This window comes from Rhamphochromis longiceps, linkage group LG19 (assembly GCF_057381845.1).
Source record: "Rhamphochromis longiceps isolate RC_006_pf linkage group LG19, R_longiceps_female_GT1.1, whole genome shotgun sequence".
Lineage (NCBI taxonomy): Eukaryota > Metazoa > Chordata > Actinopteri > Cichliformes > Cichlidae > Rhamphochromis > Rhamphochromis longiceps.
The window spans coordinates 3,464,242-3,491,365 of record NC_140575.1 but is presented as its reverse complement, the minus strand read 5'-3'; the positions used below and the strand labels follow the sequence as shown (position 1 = coordinate 3,491,365).

Sequence of the window (27,124 nt, the reverse complement as noted above, 5' to 3'; positions counted from 1 at the left end):
TGTGTATTTGCGTGATGAGTGAGGGTGTGGCCTAAGGAGACCGACACTCTATATAAAGGTGTGCATAATTTTCAGGCAGCTTCTCTTCCTCAGGCAAAATGGGCCAAAAAAAGAGATCTAAAGGACTCTGAAAAGCCCCATTGAGAACCTGTGGGCCCTGTACACCTCGCTGAACAGTGTCTTGGAGGCTGTGGCTGCTGCTGCACAAAACATTGATCATCAACAGATCAAGACACTGACAGACTCCATGAATGGAAGGCTTGTGAGTTATTGAAAAGAAGGGTGGCTATATTAGTCCCTGATTATCATTATTATTATTTTGGACATGTCAGAAATGTTTATATGTAAATTTTGAGTCGTTTTATTATTCTCACTTTAACAGATGGAAATAAACAGGTGAGATGGAAAAATGTTCGTTTTGTTCATTTAGTTGCATAATAATTCTGCACAATAATAGTTGCCTAATAATTGTGCTCATATATATATTCTCTTATGAAAGACAAAACCTCATTTTTACTGTCTTAAACATTCAGATTTAGAGCACTGTAGCTGTTCAATAATAAAATTAATCCTCAGAAATACACCTTGCCTAATAATTGTACACACAGTGTGGTTCATTAACAAAGAATATCAACTTATAATTCAGCTTTACTTTAAAGGCTTTAATTCTAAATTAACAACTTTCCCTTTAATATTATCTTGATGTACCTTATGTAGTTAGCAGAGTCTCATTTTCTAAGATAACGGGCTTTTCTGCCAGTGATTGTTCTCTTCTTTTAAAAGGGGAGCGATCACAGTAAAAACAACAGTGGTGTGGACTGCTTGCTGCAACCCATCATTTTGTTCCAGCTGTGCTATTAGTTCTGGCTCTTCATCAGGCTCAGTTTACTCCTCAGGCCCTGGCAGTAGGCTGATAGGCTGCTGTTGTCCTCCAGCAGATTGCTGCGCTCTTGGATGAGTCGAAACGAGGCCTGCTGTTCCATTTCATCCTGCTCCAGTTCAGTCATTAGCTCCTTCCTACATAGAGGGTGCAATGACATGCATAAAGTAAGATCCAAAAAGTATTTAGACAATGCAGTTTTTGTAATTTTGCTTCAGTGCACCACAGTGGAAATTCTCTCTGCTGCTGCCTGCTGGTGAGAAACAAATGAACTCAGAATCTCACTTTCTTGCTTGTCTTGTTTAGAGAAACACCAGCTCATTATTGTTCGATTCTTATTGTTGACTCACAGTGTGTTTTTAGAGGATGGATTTCTCAGAAAAATGCAATGAATTCAGTGTGTATTTACATTACAAAAATGAATAGAATTTGTTGCATCTACATATAATAGACAACTTGGCAAAGAACCATATTTAAATTTTATATTCAGGCCCTTTGTTACAAGCAGCTTATTGCAAAATCATATTTTTAGCATGCTCTGAAAAATGCCAAAGACAACACTATGACAGGTAAAAAGTAATAATTTTCTAATAACATGTCATAATTCAGGGTGTAGTGCAGTGTCACTCCAAGAAAATAAAAAGAAACTGGCCAAAAAAAACCCAACCCCTAGATGAATTATGAATAGTGTCTCAAAGTCACGTGCTTAAGAAAGAGGCCCTTCAGTTGATCCGTCTACTCTTTGCTGAAGCCTCGTCACAAATGGTCTCAGTGGAAGAGAAACCATTCTTAAAGAATGAAAATGAGGAGAGAAGGCTGAGGTATTCCAAATTATGCAAAAACTGGACTGAAAATTAGTGGCAACAGGAGAGATGAATCCAAATTAGATTTTTTTTTTGTTCAAATCACTGTGAATACAGTGGAATTTAAGAGAGAGTTACAACAGGGCGTGTCTGTAGCCAACTGTAAAACAGAAAGGAAGTCACGGCTTTTCAGCTGGTGTTTTAAGATCATGTCAGAGAATGATGAACAGACAGATTTTAATCCACCATGCAATCATTCTGGAAACTAACGGATTGGCAGCAGTTTCAATTTTCAACATGACAATGACCCCAAACACACTGCCAGTTAGAGGTGGGAATCACCATACATCCCACGATACGATATTATCACAATACTTAACGCACGATACGATATTATTGCAATTTTTAAAAATATTTTGCGATATTCAGATTCTGTACATAAAGGTAAACTTTATCAATATTCATTTTATCTAATAACAAAGTCTCACACTCAGTCTTTCTCTCATTTCAGTTTTATTGTTGACAAACTGAACGGTTTGTATTACAGTCTAGTCCAACTTAACTGAATGCAACCATCTGGTACAACTATAGCTATTCTGAACTATGCAATTTATGAAAACTATGCAGCCCATTCAGCAACTGAAGAATTTGAAAGTAAATTAAAACAAAATATAATTTTACAGTAAATAAAAAAGTTTTAAACTTAATTAAAATAAAACATGTCTTAAATTTAGTTTATTGCTGCCAAAAAACAAGTTAAACACATTTGGACAGTGAAGGAATGTCAGGATTCTTGCTCAGAAAAAGGATCAACATGCTCTGAAGTCAGAGCACAAAAACCTTTTTTGTAACAAAATATCGATTTCTGCTGTCCCTGTATCGATACATTATTAGCAAACAAAATATCACGATACTACACAGTATCGATTTTTCCCCCACCCCTACTGCCAGTGCAGTAAAAGCATACATGGATAGAACAACACACAATCTAACACTGTCAACCATGGATTGGCCTCCCCAGAGACCAGACGGCAATATTATTCAAGCAGCATGGGCTCATATTAACATACTACGTATTTTATTGGTTGAGCCCACATGCTAGGATTCACATAAATCATTTTAACATTTTTGTCCATTGGCCTGAAGACCTAAACCCAATAGGAAGTCCACCATTTTTAACTGAAGATTAAATGTTTGCATTGATTTTTCCATTTCCAGGTGCATGATTAAAGCATGCACTCTTATCACACATCTTAAGATGTTCACAGTTCTGCTTAAGTTAATATTGTGCATGTGACTTACTTTTTCTGAACAAGGAGAGCAATCTCTGACTGGACTTTGAGGTACTCCTGAGCCATCCTGATATGCTGCTCAAACACAGCCATGGACTCTTTGGAGTTTGGACAAGGAGCCAGAGGCTGAAAACACAGGGACACGCTGTGGTTAATGCAACACTCTACACATGCAGACTTCAGTATAACAGCTGGATGAGAATACTACTATAATGCGCAAAAAAATTAAATTAAATTAAATTAAATTGAAAGAAAGAAACAGTTTTTAATCAGAATACAACATCAAGTCAGTTAAACTTCTAGAATATTGAACTTGTCAGTTTAGCAGCAGAGGGGGTTGTTACTCAGTATCAGCTGTTTTGGTGTTTATGGAGTTAATAACAGGTGCAGTAAAGGGGCAACAATGAGACAACCCTCAAATGGTTTGAATGAATGGTTTTACAGGTTTCCCTCCTCATATTCTCTCTTTTTTTCACTAGTTTTACATTTGGCTGAGTTCAGTGTCACTACTAATTGCATGAGGCAATACCTGGACCCTACTAAGTTGCACAGGTAAGTACAACTCCCCAAGTATGTCTAGCAATACATGCAATTTGCAGAAGGTTTGCTGGGTCTCCCAGCAGTCTCAAGAGCATGGAGAAGATTCCAGGAGACAGGCAGTTACTCTAGGAGAGTTAAATAGGGCCATAGAAGGTCCATAACCCATCAGCAGGACTGGTGTCTGCTCCTTTGTCCAAGGAGGAACAGGATGAGCACTGCCAGTCTTACAAAATGACCTTTAGCAAGCCACTGGTGCGAATTTCTATGACCAAACAATCACAGACTTCATGAGGGTGGTCTGACGTCCTTTAGTGGGCTCTACGCTCACTGCCCAGCACTGCGGAGCGTAATAAGCATTTGCCACACAATACCAGAAATGGTAGGTCCTCCACTAGCATCCTGTGCATTTCACAGATAGAAGCAGGTTCAGCCTGACCACATCAGGCAGGCGCAGACTTATTATCAAACCCTGTGCCTATTGATGCAGGTCATTCAGTCTCTGTAGAGCTGTAGTGAGAGCTAGATTTCATATCGCCAGCAGTAACTCAGACTCATTTCCAGTGGATGTTGGCTTTCTCTCATTTCCATTCATAATCTTTATATATTTTTCCAGGTAAGTGGTTCTGTTGGCTTTACTGAGTGGTGGCCTGCAGCTTGCACCGGGGCGGTTTACAGCTGACTGTGAATCAGTGTGGATAAAAATTAGCACCTCTAAGTCCAATACCATGATTTTCCGGTAGAAAGAGCAGTGTGGCCAATTCAGACTGACAATCAATTGCTGTGGAGTAGAGTTTGTTAAGCAAATTTATCAGACCATCACCAAGTGAAGTTCATTCAATTAAATCTTATTTATAAAGAGATAATTCACAGTCACCTCAAGGTGTTTGAGATACAGTGTGATTTATACCACGGCTGCCCTTAATTAACAATATTGGTATGTGGTGGGGTGCAGTCTGTGGCTCAGCTGCAGGGGAGGGCTGGAGCAGTGGATTCAGGATGTGGTGTCAGGGGAGGCTGACACACACCTGATCTCCATCAGCAAAACACACCTCCCCTTTAAGGATGGTGCCGGGACCAGAGGGGTGGGTGTGTGTGTGTGTGTGTGTGAAGAGCAGCTGAAATGCTGCTTGTGCTATGATAAAGTGGGAAATAAAACCTTACAAATAAAAGATACCAGAAAGTGCAGATCATGTGTGTGGGTCCTCATTCTGGCACATGGTAATTACCATAATCTTTTTTTTTCTTTTTTACAGCTAGATGGATTGGTGCAGCATCTGAAGTAACGTATGGATGCATGCTCAATCATCCACGTAGCGTTTTCAGTGGGAGAAACGATTCATCACTTATCCAGGTGACTTCTTCAGTCTCAGCTGACTGCAGGTTTCCACAACCTTATAAACAGTACATTTGCATAATGACTGAAACCAGCCCACTGAAGGAACAATGGGCTGTTACGTCAGCTCCTTGATCATTAATTTGGAAATTGTCATGACCACCAATCAATAAGCATGAGTCCCATTCACAGAGAGTTGGGGAATGGCTGCAGTCACAGCATTGTAAGATGGTGACAGATGTACCGTTAGGCCCCCTCCTCAATTCAGAGATGGTCTTTCCCTTTTCATGTAAATGGACTCCTTGACTCCGCCCTCAAACCAGCGTTCCTCCCTGTCCAGGATGTTACATCCTCATCATTGAAAGAGTGTCCACTGGCCTGTAGGTGTAAATAGACTGCAGAGTCCTGGCCTGACGAGGTGGCTCTTCTGTGTTGTGCCATCCTCTTAGCCAGAGGTTGTTTGGTTTCCCCGATGTATAAATCCTGGCAATCCCCCTGGCACTTAACAACTATGTTACTCTGCTTGTGTCGGGGGACCCGATCCTTGGTGTGGACCAGTGTTTGGTGCAGTGTGTTTTGGGGTTTAAAAGCCACAGAGACCCGGTGTTTAGAAAAAATGCGTCTCAACTGCTCCGATACTCCTGACACGTACGGGATCACTACAGGTTTTCGCTTAGTCGGAGGTTGTATTTTTCTCCTGGATCATCTGCAGCTTTCTTTAGGAGCCTTCCCAGCTTTGACAAAAGTCCAGCTGAGATAACCACATTTACTCAGGGCCTTCTTGATGTTCTTCTGCTTCTCTGGCCGCTGTGTCAGTGGGGATGGTGTTCGCTCTGTGTTGTAGCGTCCTGATGACTCCCAGTTTGTGCTCCAGTGGATGATGAGAGTCAAACCTTAAATACTGATCTGTATGTGTAGGTTTACTGTACACATCAGTTTTAGATGTCGCCCATTACTGATGGAAATCTCACAGTCTAAGAAGGCTAACCTGCCACTTTTCGTATCCTCCCTTTGATGTCTTGGTCCACCAAGTTAATGTGATCAGTGAATTGTGGAACGTCCTGAGATTTGATTTTCACCCAGGTATCATCCACATACCTGAACCAATGACTTGGTGTTCCAGGGTAGAATGAAGACACAGTTCAAACACACTTGGTGGATGCTGAGAGCGGTCCTGTTGCTGAGGTTGGGGTTATCCTGTAATCTCTTACGGACTACCTCCAACGCTTCCATGACTGGGATGCAAGTGAAGAGAGATGTAACGTCGTACGAGACCATGGTTTCATCTGCCTCCATAATGACATCTCTCACCTTCTCAACAAACTCCAAGGTGTTCTGGATGTGGTGTTCAGATACCAACAGATTGAGAATTGAAGCCAGAAACTTTGAGATGTTATAGGTGACTGAGTTGATCATGCAGACAATCGGTCTTAAAGGTGCACCCTGTTTATGTATCTTCAGTAAACCATACAGACTTGGTGTAGATTCCCCTAGATACAGCCAGTCCGGTCAGTGGCACTGTCCTGTCCTAACTGCTTCAGGCAATCTATCACCCTCTTCCTGGGTCTCATTTCAGGGGCTCATGGTTAAGAAGCAGCTGAGTGTGAAAGTGAAGTTTTAGTGGTTGATCTATGACCCCATCCTCACCTGTGGTCATAAGCACGGGTAGTGACTAAAAGAATGAGACTACAGATACAAATGGCAGAAATAAATGGTGTTCAGGTGGTTCAGGTCTTTGACAAGGATGCCTCCATGGTAAGTCGGAGTAGTGGCCAAAAATGCCTGCATGTCCAGAATTTCAAACATATTCACATTTTACTTATTTAGGCAAACATAAGAAATAGAAACATCACATTTTAGTATTACATACATTTTAAATTTCAAAATATATATTTTGCTGAATTTAGCAGATCTTCTACATTACTTATAATTTAGAGTTCTCATACTTACAAAACAATAACTAATACATGCATAAACACTAAATGTAAGTGTGTGGGTATATGTCTTCACCTAGAAAAGGCAGAGAAAACTGTAATCCAATACCATGGTGAACTACAGCTATGTTTTTGTGTTTTTAAGCACAATAAAAATACCATCTTACCTGCAGCTGATAATCCAGTTTCAGATAGCCATCTACTCCATTGGTAGCTAAAGACACACACACACACACACACACACACACACACACACACACACACACACACACACACACACTTTTACTTTTCAAACACAAATCCAAACACTGGCAGTGAACCATCTAATGCTACTGTGGTCAGACTAATGCATTCACTGAGCCACATCTGTGACTGAACTAGAAGATAAGTGTTATGAGGTGCTAGGTTTTACCAAAGAAGACAAACAAGGAGTCTATCACTAGGTACTGACCAGGTATTACACAGATTAGGCATAACATTATGACCACCTGCCTATTATTGTGTTGGTTTGTCTGTGTAGGTTCTCTGTCATCCAGGTCATGGTAGTCAAAGGAAGTTGGGCTGTATGGAGTGGCAGGGAGAGGTAGTACCTCTGATAAGGGGACATGTCATGCTCCTTGGAGCAGTTTGTCCTTTGAGTAGTTCCTTCCCTGTTGGTACTCTCACCTGTGGCTCCTCGCAGCTATTTGAATTCAATAGCATGCAACAGTGGCCACACCCTGGCAAAAGCTTCAAATGTCTGGTCGAACCAGGTAAGGGTAGCCAATGAGTCTGAAACCACTGCTGGGTCTGAAACCCTTAGTGAACCACCCACACTCACACATACAGTAAAGTCCTGTGGAGATGGGTACATGATGAAGCAGCAAGTGCGGATACACTGGGAGCTGTAGCCACAACCCAACATGTAGGCGACCCAGGGTATTAGATGACTCTCACTGGCCCCAAACAGCAGTGGAGTTGAGCAGTCCCCTGGGTATCTGAGCAACAGCAGGTATCTGCATATCTTTGACAGCGGCTAGGTACTGTCCATTTGAAAGAGCCAAGAGCTTTAATTTCCACTTCCTCTATGTAAAGGTTGGCTACAACAGGTGACACTGGAGATCCAACATTTTTCACACCTCGGCTCACGTGATGAAGCACACGAGTGGATCACGAACCCTAAGGGATAGCCCCCAATAGGTTTAAATACCCTGCACTCTGCACCATTTGGATGAACTCACTGGACCCATTATCAGACCCAGTAGGTCCCTGGGTTCTTCCTGGTAGGTTTTTCTGAGTATTTGGTGAAGGCATTCGACCCCATCTCCAAGGGTTACTTTGGGAGTATGGGGTATCATGCCTATTGATGCAGGTCATTCAGCCTCTGTAGAGCTGTAGTGACAGCTTGATTCATATCGCCAGCAGCAAGTCAGACTCATTTCCAGTGGATGTTGGCTTTCTCCATTTCCATTCATAATCTTTATGGAAACAATTTATAGGTGCAACCAAGAGGTGGCTGCACCATTTGGTTTTAGAACTGAAGAAGCCTGTTGGAGAGATGAAACATCTTCACGAAACTTTAACAAGTCCAGTCGCTTTCTTTCCAAGCTCCTTAGACATTGTGTTGGTTTCGCTTTTGCTGCCAAAACAGCCCTGACCCATCGAGGCATGCACTCCATCAAGCCATTCAATTCTGAAAGTGTGCTGTTGTATCGGGCATCAAAATGTTAGCAACATTTAAGCACTGTAAGCAGCAAAGTGAGGCCTCCAAACTCACTTAAATCCGTACGCTTGCCCCAGTTATCCTGCTTCTAACACATCACCTTTTTAGAATAAAATGTTCACTTGCTCCCTAAAATATCCCCCCCTCCAACAGGTGCTATAATGAAGAGAAAATCATTGTTTTTCACTTCACCTGTTGGTGGTCAGAATGCTATGCATTAATCATGTCTCATACAATTTATAAACGCAGGTTGCTAACCAAACAGCTAGTGTTAGACAGTAACTTCACCCTCTCATCCAAATACATGTATAGTAATTTGAGCTTCTAAAAGTCTAACACAGCATGAGCTATTTTGATGTTTTAAAATGTAGAGTTAAAAACCAATGAGTTATAGAACATTGATGGCAAAACGGAAATAGAAAACAATCTAAAAACTGTCTGTATACAGAGAAACAAATTAGTTTACCACAGTCTTTAAATTTGGCAGACGTCTTGTAAACCTTGCTTCAGGTCAACAGCAGTTACTATCTTCTAATATGACTGCAATGTGTCCACGGCGGGGCGGGTACAGTATTTACTCAGACACATATATTTTAAAGGTTGAATTGATGATTATTTTGCAGGAAAATAATATTGTGTGAATCTACCTGTGGAGCTGAATGTCATCTTCAGTTCTGACTGGCTAGAGTTGATTGGAGAACTGCTCGAGTGGGTTGAGTTTTGGGAAGGCCCTGGTTGAGTGTCCACACCTGAGGTCCTGGGCAGACCAGTACGCGATGCAGGACTCTGGGATTTGAAAATCATAAAATAATAAAAAATAATAAAATAAAATCATAAAACAGGTTCAAAGCAAAACACTGTGAAGAAGTGTGATCACTGTGTGATTATGTTCTATTACCTTTGAGGGCTTGAACTGAAGTGGAAATTTGGACTCGGGACTTTTCAGGGTTTCCTCTCTACCAACTGAGTTTGTGTGTTCTATGTCGTCATCACTCCGGCTACAGTTGATAGTGCAGTCAGCATACGAGTCTGAGCAGAAATAAAGAAATCATTTGTGATAATATTAATGATTTAACATGGAATGATTTCAATTCCATTTATTATAAAAAAAGTTAGCAGAGACTGAAATAGCTGTTGAAGTGATCATGCATTAGTAGAAGCTGTAGCATGGTTACCCGTGCTTGTGGCTGACGAAGAGCCACTTCTGCTGGCTGACGACTGATGAGGAAGATCCAGTGGTTCATCGGAACCTGGAAAGTACTGGAAGATGCACACATAGCACCCTGCATTTTTAAAGAACTCTTTCTAGGCCAGTGTTTCTCAGCCTTTTGGAGTCACGGCACATACTTCACATCAGAAAAATCACACGCCACACCTCCAAACAAAAATGTCACAAAAAGCATTCCGATAATTTTTCCCTGCGCACCAGGTATAAGGAGAATTAGCTCGGTTTGCCCCCAGTATACCCTTTTTGCTTTCTTCTGACCACTACTCATGCTAGGGCCTTCATCTGGGTAGGAGTTTTCTCCAGGACCAGGTCAGACTGACTACTTTTTCTTTCTTTTTTTAAAATATTTTAAAATATTTTTTTATTGAGCGTCAAGAATGTAATACAAAGACATACATGTAACAAAGTCACAATGCTTCTTTTATATGCATACCCCACCCCAAGAACATCTTGGACACCAATCCAGAGGAAAAAAAAAATTTAAATGAGGTACATCAAAATTCACTATATTTAAAGATGTGCACGTAAAAGGCAATAGTTTGCACAAAATTAATCACCATCACAACAATAAGGGTATACGGTAGCTGCCAAGCGAGTATCAGATGGGTATGGTTTTAATTTTCTCTAAATGTTTTAGCAATGTATCCCAAATGGCAAAGAATCTCTCCTTCGACCCCTTGAGAGTACAGCTGTATAAATTGTGACAGGTCACTGAACCACAGAGCCACTTTGGGTGGCTTTTGTGACTTCCAATGCAATAATATCTTTCTGCGCGCAAGCAGTGTAGTGAAAGCGATTATGTTTTTGTAGCTTTTCCTTAATGTTCTATGTCCTCTATCTGTAGCACCAAATATACCCATGACTACATTGGGTTGAAGCTCAGCATTCAATGCTTCAGACAGTGTTTTGAAAATTGTTGAGCAGTAGGCTTTTAAAGTTGGACATGACCAAAACATATGTGTTAAATCTGCAGAAGGATTTCTACATCTCTCACAGCTTGCATCTATGTTTGGAAATATTTTGGCCAGTCTTGTAATGAATGTGGTGAAGAATCTTGAACTTTATGATGTTTAATTTGGCACAAGAAGTGCTGTTGTTTACTCTTAAAAGAGCGCTCTCCCAGGTCTCCTGCTCTAAGTCCACCCCCGGCTCATCCTCCCAGTCCGCTCTGATCTTTGCCATTGTTATATTCTTAAAGGAGGCTATACAATTACTGATCCTTGAGATAAGACCTTTAGGCTTAAATGTGAGTTTCAACAGATCATCAACACCAGTAAATGGTGTTATATTTGGAAAGTTGGGGTTATAATGCTGAAGGAAGTGCGAACTTGAAAGTATCTAAATAAGCTGGACCGAGGGAGGTCAAATTTTTGTGACAAATCCTGAAAACTTGCCAATACACCGTCTATGTACATGTCAAAAAAATTGTGGATGCCTCGTCTCTGCAAAAGAGCAAATTCAGAGTCTAATCTGGCAGGAGGGAAAAGATGATTATTATGAATAGGGCTCAAATGGAGAAGATTTTTAAACCCAAAGTTCTTTTAAAATTGAGCCCATATTTTGAGGGTGTTAAGAACTATAAGACTGTCGGTGTACAGCCGTGAGGAAACTGGAAGGCTGCAGGTGACCAAGGCTCTAAGGGAGGTGGAAATGTAAGACGCCGCTTCAATTTGGCACCAATCTTCATCTGGGGTGTGGAGCCAATAAATTATTTTTTGAACATTTGAGGCCCAGTATTAATGGCCGAAATTTGGAAAGGCTAAACCACCTAGGTCTTTAGGCCTCTGTAACTGATCCAGGCGTATTCTAGGTTTTTTCCCATCCCATATAAATGAGACCAAAGCTTTATCAATAGATTTAAAAAATGATTTTGGAAGGTAAAGTGGGATACACTGAAATAGATAAAGAAACTTGGGGAGTATATTCATTTTTATACAATTTACGTTCCCTGCCAACGATAGATGAAGTGGTTTCCATTTCTTTAAGTCCAATTTGACCTTTTCAAGTAGCGGGCAGAAATTTTCTTCATAGAGATTGTGCAAATCTCGTTATATTTATGCCTAGATATTTAAAGCCATTTTTGGCTGTTTTGAAAGGTATAGCACTGCTCTATATTTGAAGAGCCAGGTCATTAGCAGGATAGCATTCACTTTCACTGAAGTTCAGTTTGTACCCAGAGATGGAGCCAAAGCTGCTTAGGGTGTGGAGGATATGGGGGACACATGAAACGGGATCAGATACATACATTAACAGATCATCTGCATAGAGGGATACTCTATGCTCTTTATCCATCCTACAAATACCTGCAATTGATGGCAAAGTTTTGAGTGTAATAGAGAGGGGCTCTATGGCCAGGGCAAATAACAATGGGCTGATCGGACAGCCCTGACGGGTGCCTTGCCATTTTGCATCGCCTTTAGTACAGTAGTCACTTTTGCATGATTGAGTGGAAGTTCAGCTTCAGTCCTATGGGCCGCTGTTACAAGAGGAGCCTGAAGATTGTCAAAAAAATGCTCCATAGCAGAGCAGTCACTTGTAATCTCAGATGTATAAAGATTTGAATAAAACGCCGTGAAGGTTTCTTTAATTTCTTCGGGGTCAATTGTTAACTCACCATCATCTTTTCGTATTTGTGGGATTTGTTGTGCGGCTGAGTGGCATTTAAGTTGATGTGCTAATAAACGTCCGGCTTTATCGCCATGCTCATATACATAACCTCATGACTTTAACAGAAGACGTTCGGTTTTTTCAGTTGATAGCAAATTATACTGTATTTGGAGGTCTAGCTTCCTTTTGTAGAGCTCAGGAGAGGGAGAGAGAGTACTGAGCACCTACCATAGAAATGGTTCTTGCCTATTTCAATTCATTTTGTGTTTTCTAAACGAATATGAGATGATTTCTTCCCTGATTACAGCCTTTAGTGTCTCCCACAAGAGAGAAGGTGAAACATTATCTTTTTGGTTAAAAATTAGAAAGTCATCTATTTTTTTTTTATATCATTTCACACAAACCCTTCTCTGCCAGGAGAGTCCTGTCTAACTTCCAAGGCGGGCGTTCTGATTGGTAGAGAGAAAAGTACAGGGCATGATCTGACTCTACAATGGTTAAATATTCAGTACTCATATAGTCTATTCTACTATATGAATGATGTACATTAGAAAAAAAAGAAAATGACTTTGTGGAAATAAAAACCGCCAGGGGTCAACAAAACCTATTTGGGCCATAAAAACAGATAATATCTTGGCTTTTTTGGAGAGATTTGTAGGTTTAGAGCTGGAACGGTCAAGTGTTACATTCATCACACAGTTCAAGTCTCCACCAAAAATCAGCTGTTTTGAGTTCATATCTGGAATTAATGATATTATTTTGCCAATAAACTTATCATCATCCCAGTTCGGGGCATAAATATTTATCAGAACCGGACTGACTACTTTTTCTTTCAAATATTTATCTATTGTTATTAGGCGCTGGTTGTCTCACAGCATGACTATTATGTAATTTCTTCTTCGTCTTCTGTTTTACTGGCAGTTGGCAACCGATGTAATTTGAGCAGGTAGTTGTACTGCCCTCTAGTGGAAGAGAATGTAATTGTTCTGCCCGTTACTCATGCTGCTGGCTTAGAGTAGTAATCAGGTGGAACCAGATAATCTTCCACGGCACAACTATATGCTGTGGCACAGTGGTTGGGAAACACTGCTCTAGGTTCATCTGATTTATAAAACCTTCTCAAAAGATCATTTGTTTAATTGTTTCTAGATATAGTTCCAATTTGTCATGTCATTACTTTTAATTGTTTTACTATATTTCTTTTTACGCACAAAAACAGTTACATTGGCACTTGAGTTTTTAATGTGGCTAAGTATCTTTGACAGTTTATTATCAGACTCCTCCAGGGAAGTCAGTCCCAAATGTCAGATTCATTTTGATGGTACAAAACAAAACAGAAAAAAGTGAAAATTTCAGCCTTTAATCTTTTTAGATCATTCTGTTTAAAACACACGCCTCAGATTTCAGTGTGCAGAAAAAATTCAAAACAATGAGGGCTGAGCAGGAGATTCATGGTGATTTGAGATGGAGTGAACCACATCATAAAAAAACCTAAATTTGACTGAATTTCTGAGAAAACAAATGCTATAATTCATTTCTTTACTGTACACACAAACTGAAATAAAATGATAATTCGTGGTTCCATGTAGTGGCACTATACCTTCATTAGATGATTCATAGTGTTTTTGACCTCATTCATTGATGGCCTCTGGCTGGGTTCTTTGTCCCAGCAGCGTGTCATCAGAGTCTCTATGGGTTCTGGAAGGTCTTTGATCAGAGGAGGTCGAGTACCTGTCGTAGTAACCAGTCAGCCAGAAGAGAACAATGGTTTCCATTATCACCATTATGAACAAAACTTCGTATTATGTCAAGAGAAAAGACCTCATTCGGTGTGTACACACAAATGTCTCGTAAATCGTCGACAAACATTTCACTCACATATTTAATTCAGCATTATTTTTGTGAATTTGTTCGTGCTCTACAAACAAATTTAGAAGTTTCTCAGACCAGACTGTGAACACGAATAGATGATGAAAATTATGATGGTGAAAAAATTACTTGAAGACTGCAGTTACAGAGAGATTTCTGGATGAATGAAAACAACAAAAAATGGTAAAGCAATATCAGAATGGTAGTTGCCTTTTTTTGCATACTCTTTTTAATAATCAGAATCAGAATACTTTATTCATCCCGAGGGAAATTAGGGTTACAGCAGGCAGCACGCTAATGGCGCATGCGCACTTACAAAGGAACCATCTGACCAACTTTACACAAACATCACATTGGGCAGACATGTCAGAAAGGTAGGCTGATAGGAAAAAACAACGAAAATACACTACATGAGGTAAGAGGAGGAGAAAAAAAAAACTCCACTCAGACTGAGCTCCTAGTGGGAGAACAGTTTGATAACAGAAAAAAAACCCCACCTCAGCACAAAAGCACATGACTATCAATACACCTTAGAAACACAAGACAAGCAACAGGGGCGGGTAAAGGGTAAGAGAGAGCCGGTGTAGACAGCGCATCCAGTCCTGCAGTATATCTGCGCTGGTCCAGTTGACTGCTATCTTCCCCGGTAGGGCACAAGCATCGAAGGCGTTGGAAAGGGAGGGGGGATGAGTGAGTGCTTATCAGTGTAAGTGTGTGTGTGTGCGTGTCCATAGTTTAGCTGAGACAGTGTCCTTCGGCCTATCAGGCTAAGTAAACAGTCCTCCAGCCAATCCAGGTGTCCTTGCATGGGATGGGAAGAATAGCTGTAACACAGTCATTATCAGGGAGTGATTGTTCGGCTCCAGCCTTGGGCCTGCAGCTGGCGCCGTGATGGGGATCCGCAATGTTTATGTTGGTTTTGTTAATTTCCATGCGAGCAGCCCAGGAGAATTTTTCAGGCTGCTCTTTAACACACTGGCCTCTCGATCTCCCGTTGGAGAGTCGCGAGCCTCCCCATGATGGTATCAAACTTCTGTTCCATGGTGTTATCGTTCTTTTGATTCTGAGACCTCACAACTGCAGTGATCCGTTCCGCGATGTTTTCCAACTGTCGCTCAAGGGTCTCATTTTGAGCAGGCCTCTCTCTGATGTTTCCCCTCATACGCTCAATGGTGTTGTTTTGAGCCTTCACAGCAGCTGCAAGCGTCTCCAAGGTGTTGACCATATTACGTTCGTTGTGAGAGGTTGCGCCTCGTTCCATTTCGATTCCAGCGGGCAGCCTTGGGGGGGTTTGAACAGCCGGTTCCGCTCTCTTATTTCTCCGATAAACCAGGGCTAAGCCAGCTTAGCCTGTTATCATGGTTCCGAATAGATAGATATCTTCAGCGTCCTCGATCGACAGTCCCGCCAGGCACATGATCCTCCAGTTCTGCCACCCGTCCATCGTGTATCCGGCAGGGAAAGTCCCTCCAGGGCACTCAGGCTCTCCCGAGCCCAGATTTCTCGTTGAGAAAAGGGTGTCAATAGCATTCAGAGACCAGTTGATCAAATCCATAATTCTCTTTTAGGTTTTAGAGAACGACAGTGGGAGGCTATTCCAGGGAAAGTAATGCACACAAGACAAGACAAGGACATAGAGGCTAAGCAGGGAAGATAAGGGTGAGGAGGAGAGGAGAAAAGTGCGACCGCCTTCGCTGAGAGCTAAAGAAGAGTGCACCAAGTGCTCTGATTACCACTGGAATCACTGTTACCTTCACACTTCACATCTTTCTGAGCTCTTCTCTGAGCCATTTGGTACTTCTCCAGGTTCTTGTGTTCCTTCTTCCTGATGTGTCTATCACCATGGTTGCTCTTCCCTGCTTGTCAACCACTACTATGTCCAGTTGGGTAGCCATCACCAGTTTGTCCGTCTGTATCTGGAAGTCCCACAGGATCATACCACAGTCATTCTCGACATCACCTTGTTCCTCGAATTCAGCTGACTACTCAGAACTTGCCTTACTCTCTGCAGGTACTTGATGGTTGCAGCTTTCCTAGCGGCCTCTTAGTGGTTCCTATTTGTCTGTGGTACTTGTAGCTATTCTCACTACTTCCAGTAGTGCGATCCTCTCAGTTTTGACTACCTTTTCTTCGTTACCATCCGATGACATTTCTCCAGTCTGAATGACATTCCGATGCTGCTGCTTTAGATCCTTGGAGTGTGGATCAGTGAATCGATGTATCATTCACTCTTGGCATACAGCTTGATGCCATCCATGTGGAGGAGGTGGCTTACAATTGCTCCATTCTGTAGTCTGTATCAGTAGCCAGTCTTGTCAATGATCTCATTCAGGGGGTTCAGGCCTATGCAGAACAGCACTGAGGACAGCGGGACAGATCCCGCACCGATGGTGACTTGTGCTATAGGCTTGAAGTTGGCGTCTAAGTGTTGTACGCCAGATTCCCATTAAGTTCCTGATGAAGGCTCTAACGGTCCTGTTGATCTCGTATAGTTCTAGGCATTCCAGGATCCATGTGTGGGCCATCGAGCCATAGGCCTTCTTGTAATCAATCCAGGCAGTGCACAGGTTGGCCAGCCTAGTCTTGCAGTCTCAGGCGACTGCTCCATCTATCAGTAGCTGGTGTTTCACTCCCAATTCCTTTCCATGCGCTGCTCATGTATTGAGCCAGGTGCCTGTTCAACTTAGCTGCTATGATGCCTGACAGGAGCAATCATGTGGTACTGAGGCAGGTTATTGGCCGGTAGTTGGATGGGACCGGTGCCTTCTGGGGGCTCCTTGGGGATCAGGACTGTCTGGCCTTTGTTTAGCCATTTTAGGTGTCTCTCATTGACTAGCAGCTGGGTCATTTGTGCTGCCAGGCGCTTGTGGAGTGCAGTCAGCTTCTTCAGCCAGTAGGCATGAACCATGTTGGGGCCTGGTGCTGTCCAATCCTTCATACTGGAGACCCTTTCTTGGATGTCTGCCACTTTGATGGTTACTGGACCCTGTTCAGTGAGCTAGCTGTAGTCTGCTCTTAGATCCACTAGCCACTTAGCATTGACATTATGGGCTGCATCCTTCTCCCATATGCTCTTCCAGTATTGCTCCATCTCCAGCCTTGGTGTTGCTGTTGTCATGCTGTTTCCTGCCACTGAGAATACACCTTGGATTGTTCTGTGGAGAACAGCTGGTTTATTCTTCTGCTTCTATTTCTCTGGTATACCTCTTTAAGCGCCTGGCTTGAAGGCTATGAGTCTTTGCTTGGCAGTTTCCAAGGCCTCAGATATGGACAGCTTGCTGTACTTCTCAGGCACCTTCCACATCACACCTTTCTGTAACTTCGATAGTTGGCCAACTTCGCCCCATGCTACTTTGATCTCACACAAACACACACGCCTGAGAGAAGAGCTTGAGAAGCTCTGGAGGATGAAGGCAACAGTGGTCCCAGTGGTAATTGAAGCGCTCGGGGCAGTGACTCCCAAGCTGGCGAGTAACTACAGCAGGTCCCAGGAACAACATCTGAGATGTCTGTCCAGGGGAGTGCAGTCCTAGGAACAGCAAAGATGCTGCACAGGACCCTCAAGGTCCCAGGCCTCTTATGGAGGACTTGAGCTTGAAGGATAAAGACTACCCCCAAGGTGAGTAAGGACCTTTTTTTGTACTCTGTTAAGGTCCTCACTATCTAATAGAATCTACTCACCTCTGTGGACAGCCCACATTATGCAAAATGCAGAACCACCAATCTCGTCAAAGGGTTTCTTGCGTGTGATGACCTCCCACAGGATAATCCCCCAGCTGAACACATCACACTTTTCACTGTAGTTACTGCCTGAAGAATATAAACCAAAACCATATTTAAAATAATCTGAAAGTTATAGCCAGCAAAATACAGGTTAAAAGTGATGGTCATTAGGTAGTTCACAGTGACAAAGTCGTGCAGTTGTACTAAATAAGTTTATATATCCCTCGTGTCATAGTTAATTAACTGACACCAAGTGTAGTCCTCCTTCAACACCTGCCAACACTCTGATCTTTCCTGGGTTTCTCATATATTTTAAAACCACTACCCTTTGGCTTCCTGGCTTCATTTCTCCTGGTAAGATCTACAGACAATACATTGGACTTCTTTGCTTGATCAACTATGGGACCTTATATAGACAGGTGGGTGCCTTTCTAAATCACATCCAATCAACTGAATTTTCTACAAATGGACTCCAATCAAATTGAAGAAAAATCTGACAAATGATCAGTGGAAACAGGATACACCTGAGCTCAATTTTAAGAACCAAAGTCTATAAATGTTTATATACACGCTATATTTGTTTTTTTTTATTTTTAATGAAGAATTTCACTGTAACCTTTTTCACATTGGGTTTTTGGGACATTCCATGTAGAATTTTGAGATGAAAATTTTATTTAATCCGTTTAGGAATAAGGCTTACAAAATTTGGGACAAGTGAAGTGCAGCAAATACTTCATCAAATAAATTTAAGTTATTAAATTAAATGATATTAAATTTTTGTGTGTTCATCTCATCTTTTTGTGGCTGGTTCCTTTAGGGGTCAACACAGTGCCTCTACCGTCATACCAATCTTCTATCTGTCCTCCTTCACTACATCTCTGAATTTTGTTGGTAGTCTGCTTCCTTTCCTCCATCCTGGCAGCTGCATAATCAAGATTTGAACATTCTTAATGTGGTATATAACAACATGAGACCAACATGAGATCATGAGTCCAAGATTGAAGAGGTGGGCGGGTTTTGAGCAGATCAACACTGGTTTATCTTCCAGAATTTATTTCTACACAGCTTGTGGAGGTAAAGTATGAAGCTCCTCTTGGTAAGATTAAAGATGCTGATAAATCAGCAAAGAACAACATTACCATGACAGCTACAGTCTGGATCAGTGTTGCCACAGAGGTATATCACTTGTCACTTTATAGGGTTAGGTTTATTATTGCCTCACAAAAACGTCCCGTGAAGGACACAGTGGGCCAACCATTGCTTCTTGGATTGAGAAGACTGCGGATATTACTCTGAGCAAAATTGTGGTTGTTTTCCATGACAATGGCTCCAATGTAGTGGTGACTGCAAACATCTTGCAGGAAAAACATGGGTGGATGTCTTACTTGTAAAATTATTTCTATTTCTATCCTTAATCACTCTAACCTGCTGCACATCCTTTCCAGCTTGAGCTCTCTGCCTAGACAATCGATACAAGTTCTTTTCTCCCTCCTTTGTGTCCAGCATCTTAAACAACTCACTATAAGCCTTTTCCACCTCTCTCTTGGCCGTATACTTAGCCTGCGAGTACTCCTGTTTACTTTCATCTTTTGTGTGTTCATTTAAGGAACACATAAGGGTTAAAAATACTCGATTTTTTTGGATTATACAAGGTATATGTATAAATGGGTATATGTGTAAATAAATAATTGATTCTTGGCAAGACCATCATTTTTATTGAAGCGACCCTTCCCATGAGTGATATAGGTAGAGGTTTCCATCTAGCCAGATCATCAAATGGAAAAATCATAGTGTTATTAAGCAAGCTTGATTGTTAAATCCCATTTCTAAAACAACAATGTGAGTGACACAAATCTAAGTACTCATTGTGACAAACAAAGATTTGATTAATATCTAAAAATATTGTTCATGGCTGACCTTCAAATACTTCTGGTGCCATCCAGGCTGCACTTCCTTTATTGTTGGTCATGTAGGTCTGAATATCACAAGCTGTTCCAAAGTCGCATATCTTCAGCACAGTACCACGAGCCACAAGCAGTAGACTGGAACAGTACAGACAGGGGTTTAAGACTTTCAAAAAATCTAAAATTTATATTCTAGTATACTTCATCAAAACTGATCAAAATACCATCATCAATATGATATCGCCTAGAAGAAAAGTTAGATGATGATGCTCTGTGGAGCGTGAATGTGTGCATGACATTTCATGGCAGTCTAACAGTCTTACAGTCTTCTGTTCCTTCAATTGATATTGCAAATGTCAGCTTCAAAATGCCAAATTTCAGGAAATAAAGATTCATAATCATGGCAAAATAAACATGTGGACAAAATTTCATGGCAATCCATCCCATAGTTATTATGCTATGTCGGTCAGCAGCAACAGACCGATCAGCAAGTAACACCAAGAGTGACTAATACTTTAGATAAATTGTAACAGAAATACTTTTAAACCCGTGGGGGGGAAAAAACACATGTTCCAAAATGCCACCACAAAGGTTTTGAGTGCTCTTAAATCTCTGCACTGTTTATCATTATCTGTATCATTGAGAATCTTACTTTGGTGGTTTGAGGTCCCTATGAATTAAAGCCTTTGGCTTCATAGCATGAAGATAGGCAACTCCCTGGGCACACTGCAGACACCAGCTCATTGCATGGGATGCTGTATAGAAGGGCTGTGGGTCTGCACCATGCAGAACTTTGAGTGAGAAGCAGAGATGAAAAGAAATAATGATTATATCAATAAGCACAATAATGTGAGACTGTCATTTTTCTGCTATTTCAAATGCATTGGAATTAATTAGTAAAGAGCGTGAATGGTACGGTATGGTAGCCTCCAGACTTATTTGAAAATTAACTACTTACATTGTTGTAACATTGTGCTTTATTAAATAATTAAGCAGTTTTTTTAAATATACTAAAATATCCCACGGATATTCAGACACTGTTAGAACCAGCATAACTGAAATATCGTACATTTGTCAACAATCGTTAAGATGCTTCTGCAACTGCATTCGAAGATACCCGTGTCTATTTGAATTCAATGAAGACGATGAGGAAAGCCATACAGCTTTCTATAAAGTCTCAAACACCTCTCACTGATGTTCTTCTTTATTATATATGTTATTATGTTTATATGTTATGTAAGATAAAACCAAGCCATGACACTAAGAGAACTGTGGGATTCTAAACTTTGGACTGTATCAAGGCACAGCTCTGGGAAAGGATACCAAAAATGTTTTTGCAGCACTGAAAGTGTCCCAGAGCACAGTAGCCTCTATTATCTTAAAATGGAATAAGTCTGAAATCCAGTCTAGTTCTTAGATCTTGCTACCCAGCCAAACTAGACAATAATTAGGAATGACCAGTCTTGGTCAAACAAGTAAGCCAATGGTTTCTATAAATGAGAGACAAAAGAAAGGTCAACCAAACTAAGAGAATCATTGATAAGAAAACCTTGTAAGTTTGGAATACTTATGTAACAGGGCAATTCAGACTTTTAACTTTAACATGTAAACATGCCAAATGGTAAATGGACTGGTTCTTATAGAGCACTTTTCTACACTATCTGAACACTCAGGGCGCTTTATGACATCCATTTTTGTCTTAGGAAGTACACTGTGAAGGTTAACAAAGAAGATATGGAAAACATGAAAGGGTCTGAAAACCTTTTGAACTAATAATAGGACGTTTTTATTAGCTATACTAGGAAAAGCTATGCAACGGAAAAAAAACTATAACATGTTTCAGTAACTATCTCCTTAACTTCCCTTTAAAAAACTCTTTGCTCAGACACAGTAGGACTTACGGTTATATAAAGATCCACATTCTGCATACTCCATGACCAGACAGACCTGAGGGGGAATAAAAGAAAAAAAAAATCACATATCCTACAGATACAGTGGCTTGCAAGAGAACTTTGCCACATTTTGTCACATTACAGCCACAAACATGGATCAATTTTACACTTGAGAAGTGGAATGAAAATCATACATGATTCCAAACATTTTTTACAAATAAATAACTGCAAAGTGGGGTGTGGTAATTATTCAGCCCCCTTTGGTCTGAGTGCAGTCAGTTGCCCATAGACATTGCCTGATGAGTGCTAATGACTAAATAGAGTGCACCTGTGTGTAATCTAATGTCAGTACAAATACAGCTGCTCTGTGATGGCCTCAGAGAATATTGGGAGTAACAACACCATGAAGTCCAAAGAACACAGCAGACAGGTCAGGGATAAAGTTATTGAGAAATTTAAAGCAGGCTTAGGCTGCAAAAAGATTTCCCAAGCCTTGAACATCCCACGGAGCACTGTTCAAGCCATCATTCAGAAATGGAAGGAGTATGGCACAACTGTAAACCTACCAAGACAAGGCCGTCCACCTAAACTCACAGGCCGAACAAGGAGAGCGCTGATCAGAAATGCAGCCAAGAGGCCCATGGTGACTCTGGACGAGCTGCAGAGATCTACAGCTCAGGTGGGGAATCTGTCCATAGGACAGCTATTAGTCGTGCACTGCACAAAGTTGGCCTTTATGGAAGAGTGGCAAGAAGAAAGCCATTGTTAACAGAAAACCATAAGAAGTCCAGTTTGCAGTTTGCCACAAGCCATGTGGGGGACACAGCAAACATGTGGAAGAAGCTGCTCTGGTCAGATGAGACCAAAATGCAAAACGCTGTGTGTGGAAAACTAACACTGCACATCACTCTGAACACACCATCCCCACTGTCAGATATGGTGGTGGCAGCATCATGCTCTGGGGGGGCTTCTCTTCAGCAGGGACAGGGAAGCTGGTCAGAGTTGATGGGAAAATGGATGGAACCAAATACAGGGCAGTCTTGGAAGAAAACCTCTTGGAGTCTGCAAAAGACTTGAGACTGGGGCGGAGGTTCAGCTTCCAGCAGGACAACGACCCTAAACATAAAGCCAGGAAACAATGGGACGGTTTAAAACAAAACATATCCATGTGTTAGAACGGCCCAGTCAAAGTCCAGATCTAAATCCAGTCGAGAATCTGTGGCAAGATCTGAAAACTGCTGTTCACAAACGCTGTCCATCTAATCTGACTGAGCTGGAGCTGTTTCAAAGAAGAATGAGCAAAGATTCAGTCTGTAGATGTGCAAAGCTGGTAGAGACAGACCCTGAAAGACTGGCAGCTGGAACTGCAGCAAAAGCTGGTTCTACAAAGTGTTGACTCAGGGGCTGAATAATTACACACACACACACACACACACACACACACACACACACACACACACACACACACACACACACACACACACACACACACACACACACACACACACACACACACACACCACTTTGCAGTTATTTATTTGTAAAAAATGTTTGGAATCATGTATGATTTTCGTTCCACTTCTCACGTGTGCACCACTTTGTGTTGGTCTTTCACGTGGACGTCCAATAACATTGATTCATGTTTGTGGCTGTAATGTGACAAAATGTGGGAAAGTTCAAGGGGCCGAATACTTTTGCAACCACTGTAAATACAACAAAATCATGAAGATCAAAACAACTCTAAACCTATCACTGCTTCTTCACATCCAGACAAGATAAAAACATAATGGGACAACTTTTTTCTTTTTTTTTAATTCAAACTTTTATTGTTGCAAATGTTGAGTGTTAGATATACTCACTGGATTGTCACAGAAGCCATAGAGCTTAACAATGTTGGAATGATTCACTCGGGAGAGCTGGCGGAGCTGTGCATAGACAAAAGCAGCACAGGTGTAAAGGACATACACATTTTAAAAAAGCAGTCAGAGAGTGCAAACCTCCCCAAGGAAGCTCACTTTCTGAGCACTGTTTACTTTGAAGGGAATAGTATTCTATTTTATATATATTAATTTTGTTTTTGCAAAAAAAAAAAAAAAAAAACACACACAAAAAACAAAAACATTCAATAAGGGCAAAATTAGAGATGTTTACTTTAATTACGCTAACATTATGTGGGAGCAGCTAATCCATAATAGACACTGATTTATAAAAAAACTGGACATGAATAACTGAAGTTTATTACGGAAGAGGATTAGGGCCACTGGGGGGGGGGAGAAGAAAAGAAGTGGGCACGTCTTTTTTCTCTTCTTTTCCAGAATTCTGAGATTAAAGTCAGAATTCTGACTTTAGACATGCTAGACCAGGGGTGGGCAATTCCAGGCCTCGAGGGCCGGTGTCCTGCAGGTTTTAGATCTCACCTTGGGTCAACACACCTGAATCACATGATTAGTTCATTACCAGGCCTCTGGAGAACGTCAGGACATGTTGAGGAGCTAATTTAGCCATTTAAATCAGCTGTGTTGGTTCAAGGACACATAAAACCTGCAGGGACACTCGAGGCCTGGAGTTGCCCACCCCTGTGCTAGACCATCCTTAGACTTGGTCAGATTTGCTTCTGGAATATTTGTGAAAAAATGGCCTGTCTTCTATTATCTGAAAGGTTGGCAGCTGACATACTCACAGCAGAACCTCAGTTCACTGACAAAGGGTTGATTTTTTGGATACTGGAAAAAAAACAAACAACAACTCTGAAGGTTGGAGATGTTTTAACCAAAGACAAAACCCTTCCAAGCACTGACCAACACGTTCACAAAGTGGAGATGAAGACTGTAAAAGGAGGAACTGTCAGGCCAATTTTAGACATTGTAATCCTCCTTTCTGGGAAAATTTGAAGTAAAACTAAAAAGTTTCTGTTTCACACTTAAAAAAAAAAGGAAGAAAAGAATTTCTTTACATTGTAGTTTACATAGTGGCATAATAGAATCACGCCAAACACAGAGTATACTGTCTTTCTTAGAAATTAACAGATTTCAGTGCACATGTTATTGACACCAGAGCAAATGGGCCTGTTGGTGAAGGACAGTCAGGGCAGGCCTCCTGGCAGTCCTATAAGATAGGAGACTGGCTGTGTGCAGTCTGATCCGGATTATCTGGGTAGAGTGCTGTGCAAACCTGTAGAAGACTGCCCATGGTTCCCAAGTGCAGGTTGAGAAAATAGTCTTACTGTGGTGTCATCTTCTTGAAACGCCCACTTTGCGGCTTGTCTTTGACATCCCCCATTGTATGGCACTTGGCCTTAAATTTAAGAGATGGTAGTAGAGTTCACATCAAATAATGCTGCAATTTGGTTTTGCAGAACAAGAACAAGAGTTTGAATAGGGCCTGCTGCCCTATAGGGAAGGTCCTATTCAGATCAGTTAAATGTGGAATGTTTGGAGCAGACAAAACTGGCCGCTGTAGTGGGGTCTGTGTGCACAGATGCCACTACTCAGGTGCCCATCAGACACCTGATTAGCAAGAGTCAATAGCAGAAGATGCTATTTAGCACTGACAGAGAAGACTTGGCAAGTATTTCAATTTACTCAACTCTGCTGCTCAACAAACAAATGCATTTTCCTTAAAAATGTGGCACCATATAGGGGACACAAGGAGAAGATAAGAAGAAAAGATAGCTGTAGGCCTCAGGGAAGCTGTTGCATGGTGCCATGGGTTCATCTAGTGTGTATCAGTACTGACAGGTATTTATGTTTCTCGGTCCACTGGATTAAAATGGGAGACAGTACTTCATCTACTATATGTCGTGGCATTGGGTAATTGTGGACCTTCACTGATGATAGCACGTGGATGAGTGGAGAAAGAAAGCTTAATATGAATATATTAAGAGTTGACTGAACCAACTCTGATCGGCTGTTTTGTAACGGAAAACCCAGGAGTTTGCGTTTTCTATCATTCACACTCCAATGAATGCACTGGAGAGCAACTTGGGTTTAGCTGGCACGCAGGCGGGAGCAGGCAGAGCCAGAACCACCAGCCTTCTGATTGGTGGGTGACGTCCTCTACCTCCTGAGCCACAGCCTGGAGGCAGAGCAGGTAGGTAGCCTGTGCTGGCAGTACATTCACAGTGAGTGGAGCTTTCCAGCCAAATGCGGTGTTTTAGTGTCATTTGGTTAAATCTACTTGTCCACATTTTATTTGCTTTACTGCCTATGAAAAGTTATTTTTCCTATTACATTAAGATATGTGATACTGTACAACAGATGGGCACAAAAAAGGATATTCACAGTACCTCAACAAGGAAAGCATTCCGTTCGTTGTCACTCTCAATGGTCTTGATTGCTACATCCTTTCCTTTCCACACAGCTTTGAAGACAACCCCAAAAGTCCCTCTGCCAACAGCCTGAAGACAAAGAACATGGAAAATTAACAGCTGCAACTCGGGGGACAATACTCTGTTGTTATTTTCCCTTAATACCAGAAGAGGGACTACAGTAACATTTACTTTAAAAATACATTTTATTGTATATCAGTCGTCATCGTATCATATAAAATAGCTAAACTGGGAATCACTAGTTCACATATGAGTAACTGTGTCCTTTAAAAACCGGGGCCTCGTTATGATTACTAGCAGGTTTATTCAGTAGTAAACACTGTCATGTTTTATATCTTGTGACAGACTCTCACTGTACTTCGCAGTTAAGAACAGTACCCCTTCAAAGCGAACAAACAGATCAGACTTCTTTGGTCCGTTACAGTCTAACCGAGCCTTACTCAGACAGAAACGTAGCTGATCCAAACTCAGCCACTGATCTCTAGCACCGCTGAGCTAACATTAGTTTCAATATATATCTTTAAATTACCGCTTCTACTTGGATATCTGCGTACTGGATGTCCTCAAACATACACCCAGCTAGAGTCTCCACCATCGTGGCAGAGAGCCGACACTCCTCGAAGCAAGCCGACGACGCTGGACTTACAAACCGAGGTTTATCGTGTTTTTATCAGAAAAAAAACCTTGGGGGAGTCCTGCCGAGCTGCCTTACTCATCTGTTGCTCTGAATTCAGGAAGTAGACACCAACAGCTCGCGCAGTGGCTAGATACGTCTGTGATATGCGCGCTCGTGAACGCTGCACAGCACACAGTGCCTAAATACAAGAAGTAAACAGCGCAACGGATAAGTTAAATCGTAATGAAACTGGTTTACAAACACAGTTTATTTCTACGTAAAACCTTGTGGTATAAATTATTTGTTTAAAAAAGGCCAAATCAATCAAGCTGTTAGTGATTCGCAGTCTTGAATGCTGCTTTTGTTTTGTTTTTGTCTGCACAAGAACCTCCACCAGGGGCGACAGACCACATGTGCCATGGTTTGTACAGTTTGTCTTCCCAGACAGCACGCACCATCATTGACCATGCCGCT

At 41.4% G+C, this 27,124-nt stretch overlaps 1 protein-coding gene and 1 long non-coding RNA gene across 2 annotated transcripts in view; one reads left to right on the top strand and one right to left on the bottom strand.

The window, feature by feature from the left end:
* LOC146646034 (mitogen-activated protein kinase kinase kinase 7-like) lies at window positions 1–26,910 on the bottom strand. The gene is made up of 14 exons (XM_085390756.1): window positions 26,564–26,910; window positions 25,993–26,103; window positions 23,567–23,632; window positions 21,717–21,762; window positions 20,468–20,606; window positions 19,829–19,953; window positions 17,870–17,998; window positions 13,920–14,050; window positions 9,660–9,744; window positions 9,383–9,513; window positions 9,132–9,270; window positions 6,950–6,996; window positions 2,986–3,101; window positions 1–1,017 (listed from the first exon to the last, which is right to left on the bottom strand). Exons 1-14 carry the CDS (start codon window positions 26,627–26,629, stop codon window positions 858–860), a joined length of 1,491 nt encoding a protein of 496 aa, XP_085246882.1. The 5' UTR covers window positions 26,630–26,910; the 3' UTR covers window positions 1–857.
* LOC146646030 (uncharacterized) overlaps window positions 1–27,124 on the top strand; it is a 136,739-nt gene that overhangs the window by 10,251 nt on the left and 99,364 nt on the right. The window lies entirely within an intron of this gene.

Coding starts and splice junctions, on each gene's coding strand:
- LOC146646034 (XM_085390756.1), bottom strand. CDS start 26,629: ATGGTGGAGACTCTAGCTGGGTGTATGTTTGAGGACATCCAGTACGCA. Junction 26,104..26,563: donor CAGATATCCAAGTAGAAGCG/GTAATTTAAAGA, acceptor CTTTGTCTTCAG/GCTGTTGGCAGAGGGACTTT. Junction 9,271..9,382: donor TTCAGTTCAAGCCCTCAAAG/GTAATAGAACAT, acceptor TTCAAATCCCAG/AGTCCTGCATCGCGTACTGG.